This window comes from Culex quinquefasciatus, chromosome 1 (assembly GCF_015732765.1).
Source record: "Culex quinquefasciatus strain JHB chromosome 1, VPISU_Cqui_1.0_pri_paternal, whole genome shotgun sequence".
Lineage (NCBI taxonomy): Eukaryota > Metazoa > Arthropoda > Insecta > Diptera > Culicidae > Culex > Culex quinquefasciatus.
Window position 1 is genome coordinate 63,139,988 of NC_051861.1, and position 9,516 is coordinate 63,149,503.

Here is a 9,516-nt window from a genome sequence, read left to right on the forward strand (position 1 = left end):
ATTTTTGTTTTTGTATTTTGTATTTTTGTTTTTATTTTTGTATTTTTGTATTTTTGTATTTTTTGTATTTTTTGTTTTATTGTTTTTATATGGTATTTCTATCATTGTTTTTGTATTATTGTTGTTTGGTATTTTGTATTTATGTAGCTGTGTAGTGTGCAGTTTCGTAATTGAGTATCGTAATGTCCCTGGGGCTGCGAGAGATGCAGAATTTGCTTCAGCATGTTGGGCACCTTGGCCGCGGTTGATCTGCCGAGGAACGTTAAGTTGGCAGCTGACGGCGGGGAGATGCTGGATGTTGACGGACTAGATAAACTGCTGGACGGCCGGTTCGGAGGCCTGCTCCTTTTGCACTGTTCTTTCCTGGATGTTGAACTGGAACTCTTGCAGGGTCGGAATGCGCGGCTGTTGTCTTGCCGGCTGCTGTTCCTGTTGGTTTGTGTCGGCCGCGGATCGTAGGACTCCGACGGGTGGAAGCCACAGCTGCCGGATTAATGCCCCTAGTGACGCAACTCTGCCCTGCTGGTGCTGGTTCTGCTGCTGCTGGGGGCAACTGTTGTCAAAAGTTTCGTTGTTTGACAGGAACGTCTGGCGAAAGTTCACCCGCTGGACTGTTTGTACGGCGGAACCACCAGCTGAAGCGCGATCCGGATTGGGCGTAACTGATGCCGGTGCCCCAAAATCCGCTTGCCTGCTTCTCGTTCTCCTCCAGCGGCAATCAACTACGGTTCCTCTTCGACGAATCTCGGTCCAACGAACCTGTTTCCACACGTGTAGTGTCCCGACGACGGATAGGCGAGAGAGGCCACCGTTGGGCCGGTTAAAGGACTCGTTCAGGTGCCGATGTTGACCGTTTTGTTCGCCGGTGGTGCGCGTTCCCGTTGTGAAGCCGGCTTCGGAAGGAGTTGCGATGCCGTTCCGTCTTCGAGGGCAAACAACAGAACCTCGTGTTGGGAAAAAGAGGAAATTAATCGCTTATAACTTAACTTATACAAAAATGAAACTTTAAAACATACCTGTAATCTGCCGAACGAAGCACACCTCAACATTTTTTTCCAACCGACTGAAAAGTTCAAACGAAAATGTTTGACAGTTCGCGCGTTACGAAAAAAAGAGAGAGCTCTCTCTTTTAGTGTGCGTTTCGGCGTGCACGATTTTTATTGGTGTGCGTGTGCAAATATAAAATCAACATTTTCGCGGATTGAGTCTTGGATAAGGGGTCTGAACTGGCACTGGGGATGCCCGATTATCGCCCGCTCCCCCCCCAAAAGTTAGAGTGGGATATCACACAATTTTGTAAATACGGAGGACATGAATTCTGTGCCTCTACACAGCAAAAAATAATGTAAAAATGGAAGGTTGAAAACAGAATGTTGAAAAAAAAATGATGAATTTTACCTCTATAATTGTTGAATAACGAAATTATTTTTTGTCAAACAGGTTTTACACAAAAAATGTGTAATATTACCTAATTTTTTATGAATATTCACCATTATTTTTATTACTCGTATACTTGAGTAATATTCATCAAATTTAGGTACAATTGCCGTTCAAGAGCCAAACGACAGCGACACCTAGTGTTGAGTAGCAGAACAGAGCGAAGAATGTCGATTGAAATTTCCGCCCTTTGAGGTTATGTATGCGAATTCTGTTTTGTTAAATTCCAGCGTTGAGAACAACTTTTGAGCAAAAATTCGAGCTGATACTTTGTTAACTTTTGATGCTCTATCATTTTAAACAACATTATTTTTTCAAAATTATTTTTTTTCAAAATTTTTTTTATTGCGTTAATTTATAGAGGGCAAAGAGTTAACAATCGTACTACTTGAATTTTTTCTCAAAAGTTGTTCTATGAGCTGTAAATTCAATTTTAAGTTTGCATTCCTATGTAACCGAACAGCGAAAATTTGAATCGTCATTCTTCGATGCTTTGCGCCACCTGTCGGAATTTTTGAGCTTTTGATCGCGAATATTCAATCATCTTTTGACCCAGGGACTTTGACAACTGTCAAACGCAACGTTTTGAAAAGTGGTTGGCAGAAGCCTGTCGGATCGTGATTCAACAGTCGCGTGTCCGGGAGTTTTGGTCACTCGTGTGTCAAACAATCGTTGCAGATTCTGTGCCGTCGTCGTTGTGTGTTTTGGTGAGTTTGTGTTGGTGCTTCTTCCGGATCGGTCTGGAGGAAGGTGCCGGGTGTTTACGTCCAGGAGTCGTCGCCGATTCCTGTAGTAGGGTAGAGTAGTCATCAATGAGACACGGGGAACAATGATAAAATGGCTCTCACAAGACGTATTTTCAACCAATCAGGATCATATTTGGGGAAAAGGTGTGTCTACTAGATACACGTCTGCCATAATAGTGGCTTTGGTTATGGACGCTCCCTTGCAAAGTTATTCATACATGTTTGATTCTGGGGTGTAAAAATAAATTATGACTAAAAATTACATTTTCGTTCATAGGCTGCCATTAACACAAAAAATAATGTTTCTCGAAATTTCTTTCGTCATTTCACAGGGCATGAGTTGGGCTACAATGTCCTTTTATTAGGTTTGACCAATATTTAGAATATACCCAGAATCCAGGGCTGTCTCATTGTTCCCCACTCTTTCGGCCCATGGGTAACAATGAGACACTTTGATTTTCTTCATTAAACTTTTCAAAATCTATGGAAATCTTTCAAAACATGAATTGGAAGTGATTTTGGCATATTTATTGAGTTTGAACTTCATTTCACCAAAAATATAAAGTTATTTGGTAAAATATATGGATTTTACGAAATTTAAATACTTTTTAAAATAACTTTTGTTATTAAAAGTTTAATGTTGGCAAAATTGCTCTAAAATGTTCAAGGCAAGTCACCTGCAATGGAACAATACAAAAACATGATGATTTGCTAGAAAAATGTTGATTTTCGTAGAGTGTCTCATTGTTCCCCAAGTGTCTCATTGTTCCTGCCAAGTGCGTCTACAATGAGACAGTTGAATAACTCTGGCTATAGAGGTCGGATCGATCTCATATTTTGGTCAATGTTAGAACACATTAAAAGAAAGAAAATGCATTAAAAAGCTTATTAAAACATGCTGATTTAGAAATTAGAAAAATCGTTGAAAATTGAAAACCAAAAGTGTCTCATTGATGACTACCCTACCCTATCCTAGCTACCTTTATATTGATATACCTTGCTAATAACATGAGTGACACAGCCCTGCTCATGAAACACACACACTGACAGAGAAATAATAAAACGGGGATTCTTGTTCTGACCACCAAGCGTGCACAACGTGTTTTCTTTGAGCTCCGGAATCTTCTCGATAGTACATTTGGCGACGAGGATTCAAAAATGGCGCTCCCATTTGGTAAGTATTTTGATAAAAACAAGTGAAAAAAGATCATTGGCTTAGATGCTGAATTTGGAAGACTTATTGTGAAAATCAAATTAGATCAATGGCTTAAATGCTGGAGAAAAGTCGCTTAAATGCGAGAAAAAAAAAAGTCGCTTAAATGCGAGAAAAAAAAGTCGCAAAAATGTGGGAAGGAAATTCGCTTTAATGTGGAAAAAAAGTCGCTTAAATGCCGGGAAAATTGCTTAAATGCGGGAAGAAAATTGCTTGAATGCGCAGAAAATGAAAATGCAGTTTCTAAAACGCATATTCGGTTGGAGATGAAAATTGTTAGAAGTGGCCAAGCGAAAAACTGAAACATCGCTTTAATGTGTTAGTGCGAATGCGGGAAAAAGAAAAATAACGAAGAGGAAAGAAAGAGACAGAAACAACTCAAAAAAATGAGTCATGTTTGCCAAGATGTTGTCCTCAAAGGTTGTAGCAGTTTAGGTATTCTGCTATAAAGATTTGATTGTTTTTGAATCACCGTGTATAAATTGACAGATGTTGCTAGCCAGATAGAGATGGTGTGTAAAGTAAACAACAAGGGAAAAGTGTTTAGATCAACAGTAAATTTAGAAGCTTTGTGCGGAAAATGCTGTTGCTAAATTCGAGTTTCTGTTTCGTTCAATTGCAGAGATGATTCGTACGCTGGGGCTGCAAATGAAGCAGTTTGATTATGCAGCTCACACCGACGATGTGGGTGTGGAATGGCGAAAGTGGTTGCTGTCGTTCGAGACGATGATCCGAGCGTCCCGCATCGAGGATGAAGATTGGAAAAAAAGATCTGCTGCTGCACTATGCCGGCCCAAATGTTCAGCAGCTCTTCGGAACGCTGCCGGAGTTGCCCGGGGGAAGAAATGCGTGGGCCGTTGATAAACATCGAACATTACACGCCAAGTATGACCAGCTACGAGGAAGCCTGCGCCAGACTGAATGAGTTCTTTCTGCCCAAGGAAAACTCGACCTACGAGCGCCACATTTTGCGGCAAATGAAACAACGGCTCGGTGAGAGTATTGACGCTTTTACCGTTAGACTGCGAGTTCAGGCCGAAAGGTGTGGATTTGATGATCGGATGGAGGAGCACATCAAGGACCAAATTATTCAGACAAGCCAACCAGACACGCTACGCCGAGATTTGCTGAAGCGGGGCGACGCAAGTCTCGAAGAGATAGTAAACGTTGTGAAGATCTACGAAACCGTGGCGAAGCAGGACAAATCTTTTGCGTCGGGAGATGTTAAGCCAGCGGCAAGTGAGGTCAGCAAGATTGATGCTAAGCCTCCTCCGTCGGGTAACCGCAAACGATTTCCGGAGATAGCTTTGTCTGAGTGCCACCGTTGTGGATTTGAAGGTCACGTGGCCAGTGATGAGAGGTGTCCTGCCAGAGGACACATGTGCAACAAATGCGGTGGAAGGGACCACTTTGCGAGAAAGTGTCGAACGGCAAAGAAACCGTTCAGGCCTAGTGGAAACCGTTGGACCGGAAGTCACCCGAGAGCTTACGCCGCCAAGCAAGATCGTTCTGAGGCGGATTCCAGCACGGTGAAAAACATCGCTGATAAGGACACGGAGTATGTCTTTAACGTGACTTCAAGTAACGACGATGGTGAGATGCAATGCGAAGTAGGTGGCGTTGGTATGTGTGCGGTTATTGACTCGGGCTCGAAGTACAACCTCCTGAGCCAAGGAGACTGGGAAAAACTCAAGGCCAAGAAGGTAGTCGTGTCGAATCAACGCAAGGAGACGTCGAAGTCGTTCAAAGCTTACGGGGGGCAGCCTCTTCCGTTGCTGGGCGTATTTACAGCTTCGCTCAAGATTGGATCCGTAACAGAACCGGCCGAGTTCTATGTGGTGGAAGGAAACGGCAAGTTTCTTATCGGTCGTGACACAGCTACAGCGATGGGTGTCCTGCGAATCGGTGTACCAGTTAACGAAGTGGACACTGAGTGCAAGCGGTTGGGCACCATCAAAGGAATTGTCGTAGACATCCCGATCAAGGCTGACGTAACTCCCGTTGTTCAACCGTACCGACGTATACCGGTGGCGTTGGAGGCCAAAGTGGACCAGAAGATTGACGAGCTGTTGAGTCAGGGTGTAATCGAGCGAGTGAACGCGCCATCAAAATGGATATCTCCTGTAGTAGTGGTGCCAAAAGGCGACGACGTACGAATCTGCATTGACATGCGACGAGCGAATGAAGCTGTGGAAAGGGAGAACCACCCCCTACCGACCATCGAAGATTTTTTGCCACACTTGGCGAAGGCCAAGATTTTCTCGCGACTGGACGTGAAGAACGCTTTTCATCAGGTAGGATTCTAACTGTTAAACATCCTAAACTGGATTTAAACTTTATCTTGGATTTAATTTGTTCCTAAACTGAGATGAAAATGAAGTGAATATTTGAAAATAAATTGCTTTTGAGAGGATTAAATCGATATTTTATTTTAGGTGGAAATTTCTCAGAAATCTCGAGAGATTACTACTTTTATGACTCGCAAAGGCTTGTTCCGGTACACGCGGCTCCTCTTCGGGATTAATTGTGCCCCGGAGTATTTCCAGAAGTCGATGGAGCAGATCTTAAGTGGCTGTGAAGGATGCTTGTTGTTTATGGATCAGATCGAGAGGAACACGACTTAAGGCTGCAGGAAGTTCTGGCGTATGCTAGCAAGAGCTTGTCTGATACCGAGAGGCGGTATGCACAGATCGAAAAAGAAGCGTTGGCACTAGTTTGGGCGGTTGAGCGGTTCCATTACTACTTGTACGGGCGGAAGTTTGAGCTGATCACTGATCACAAGCCGTTGGAAACAATATTCGGATCACGCTCGAAACCGTGCGCAAGAATCGAGAGGTGGGTCGTACGGTTGCAAGCGTACAAAGGTACAGTCATCTACAAGCCGGGCAAATCGAACATCGCTGACCCACTGTCAAGGCTTGCGATCACGGCTAACACTACAGGCATGACGTTTGATGATTGTGCTGAACACTACGTGCAGTGGGTTGCATCGAACGCAAAGCCCGTTGCTCTGAAATTGACGGAAATTGAGCAGGCGTCCAGAACAGACTCAGCTATACAGGCCGTTCGTGTTGCGCTGGATGAAGGTGTATGGGCAGAAGAAGCGCTCCCGTACAAGCTGATTGCGATAGAATTGTGCTTTGCTGGCAGTATCTTGCTGCGTGGAACTAGGATTGTGATACCCGAACAACTACGAACGTAGACCTTGGACCTGGCTCATGAGGGTCATCCCGGTATGACGATTATGAAGCAAAGGCTGCGGGCTAAGGTTTGGTGGCCAAAGCTCGACGCACAGGTTGAACAATACGTTAAGCAGTGCCGAGGCTGCACGCTGGTGGCAGCACCTTCGGCTCCGGAACCGATGAAACGACGTGAGCTACCATCTGGACCGTGGCAACATGTGGCTATGGACTTCCTTGGCCCACTTCCGACTGGTCATTATCTCTTCGTTGTAGTTGACTATTATAGTCGCTACATTGAGGTGGAAATCATGACGAAAATCGATTCGAAAGACACCATCAAACGACTGGAGACCATTTTTGCTCGATTTGGACTGCCGTTGAGTATTACTGCCGATAACGGTCCGCAATTCAAAAGCGAGGAATTCCGAGTTTACTGTGAATCAAACAACATTCAGCTGATCACCACAACACCGTACTGGCCAGAGCAGAACGGCGAGGTTGAGCGCCAAAATCGTTCTATCCTGAAAAGTTTGATTATCAGCCATGAAACAAACGCCGACTGGGTCGAGGAACTGAACAAATATCTGCTAATGTACCGATCGTCCCCACACTCAACTACCAAGAAAACACCATCGGAGTTGCTGTTTGGCTACAACATTCGTGATAAACTTCCGGGTATTTATCAGCCGAAGGAAGTGGACGAAGCACTGGTTGATCGTGATCGAGAGATGAAGGACAAAGGAAAGCAGTACGCGGACGAGAAGCGGCACGCTAAACCAAACCCGATTTCGGAAGGTGACGATGTTTTGGTGAAGAAAATGAGCAAGGCTAACAAATTGTCTCCTAATTTTGAATCTGAACCATTCAAAGTTGTAAAAAGAAAGGGAGGTGATACGCTGATAACTTCGGAGTCTGGGGTCAAGTATCGCAGACATGTGACTCATCTGAAGAAAATTGAGAAACCTGTTTCATCTGATTCTGATCAGATCTCGGACGGTACAGTATATTTATTATGTATTATTAACGTTAAGCTTAAATAATAAAATAAATTATATTTTGCAGGAAACCATCCCGGTCGCAGCGGACACCTCCCCGATAACAGTACTACAAGGACCGGATCCAGACGGGCTACCCATCAGCCCACCTACATGCGTGATTATGTTCATTCTGTACAGGATTAATAATTTTAGAAAAGGGGAAGGTGGATGTAGTATCCTAGCTACCTTTATATTGATATACCTGAGTGACACAGCCCTGCTCATGAAACACACACACTGACAGAGAAATAATAAAACGGGGATTCTTGTTCTGACCACCAAGCGTGCACAACGTGTTTTCTTTGAGCTCCGGAATCTTCTCGATAGTACAATTCCGTGCCACCGTCGTCGTTTGTTTTGGTGAGTTTGTGTTGGTGCTTCTTCCGGATCGGTCTGGAGGAAGGTGCCGGGTGTTTACGTCCAGGAATCGTCGCCGATTTCGTGCCGCCGTCGTCGTTTGTGTTGGTGTTTCTTCCGGATCGGTCTGGAGGAAGGTGCCGGGTGTTTACGTCCAGGAATCGTCGCAGATTCCGTGCCGCCGTCGTCGTTTGTTTTTGTGAGTTTGTGTTGGTGCTTCTTCCGGATCGGTCTGGAGGAAGGTGCCGGGTGTTTACGTCCAGGAATCGTCGCCGATTCCGTGCCGCCGTCGTCGTTTGTGTTGGTGCTTCTTCCGGATCGGTCTGGAGGAAGGTGCCGAGTGTTTACGTCCAGGAATCGTCGCCGATTCCGTGCCGCCGTCGTCGTTTGTGTTGGTGCTTCTTCCGGATCGGTCTGGAGGAAGGTGCCGGGTGTTTACGTCCAGGAATCGTCGCCGATTCCGTGCCGCCGTCGTCGTTTGTGTTGGTGCTTCTTCCGGATCGGTCTGGAGGAAGGTGCCGGGTGTTTACGTCCAGGAATCGGCGCAGATTCCGTGCCGCCGTCGTCGTTTGTTATGGTGAGTTTGTGTTATTGCTTCTTTCGGACTTGTTTGGAAGAAGAGTCCGGGTGTTTTGGCCACTTGCGCGTCCAAGAATCCTTAAAAAGTGGTGCTTTTTTGGTTAAGTTCGGAGGAAGTTGCCTGTCGAGTTTTACCCGGCCCGGGCAGAAAGTCGCATCATGGGACGAACAAAAAAATAACTTGAGTTGTTTTTGATATCATGGCATGTTTGATATTTGTTCCAAAAACTCTTAAAATGCGCGCCGAAATCTATGTTCCTTTCTATGTTTGTAGACTTTTTATCATCAGTTGATAAATTTTAATTTTCTCATGATATTACCGGACTTAGAAAAAAATCGAAGGCCAAATTATTTTGGGACTCAGAAAAAAAAATTGACCTCTTTATCATGAGATGATATAATTTTGTTTTATCATGTTTTCACTGGACTTAGCAAAATTTCGAAAGCCAAATTATTTTGGGACTTAGAAAAAATTTCGCAATCTTTATCATGAGATGATATTATTTTGTTTTATCTTGTTTTTGCTGGACTTAGCAGAATTTCGAAAGCCAAATTATTTTGGGACTTAGAAAAACTTTCGACCTCTTTATCATGAGATGATTTTTTCTAGTTTTATCTTGTTTTTGTTGGACTTAGCAAAATTTTCACTCCTCGACAAAATTTCATTTTTCCTACACTTAGAATATTTTTGAAAACCCGGGATTATGAGATGATTTACAAGGTTAAATTTTTTTCAAGCGGGACTTAGCTAAAATGGCAGTTTTGTTAATGGACATTTTTATTGAATTTTTTTCCACTTTAATTTACACTAGTTAAACTAATCACATTAAAAAGTATTTTACCGCATATAAAATTTCATCGCAAAGCGCAAAAATGAGCCCACGCGCTCGCTCACTCTCTCTTTTCTCTCTTCTTTCGTTCACTGCTCGCGCGAGACATGCCGTAACAGGAATCGGCAATCGGCA

General features: G+C 44.0%; 1 protein-coding gene across 2 annotated transcripts; it reads left to right on the top strand.

Moving 5' to 3' along the window:
* Window positions 1-3,157: 3,157 nt before the first annotated feature.
* LOC119766865 lies at window positions 3,158-7,900 on the top strand. Of its 2 annotated transcripts, none has more exons than XR_005277184.1 (3): window positions 3,158-5,690; window positions 5,832-7,574; window positions 7,641-7,900. XR_005277184.1 is itself a non-coding variant. In XM_038253099.1 (3 exons), the coding sequence occupies exons 2-3, from the start codon at window positions 4,182-4,184 to the stop codon at window positions 6,018-6,020; spliced, it is 1,698 nt and encodes a 565-aa protein (XP_038109027.1). In that variant the 5' UTR covers window positions 3,158-3,950; window positions 4,019-4,181; the 3' UTR covers window positions 6,021-7,900. The 2 variants fall into 2 exon arrangements, 1 of the variants encoding a protein (XP_038109027.1); XM_038253099.1 differs by having other exon boundaries at window positions 3,158-3,950; window positions 4,019-5,690; window positions 5,832-7,900.
* The last annotated feature ends 1,616 nt before the right edge of the window (window positions 7,901-9,516 follow it).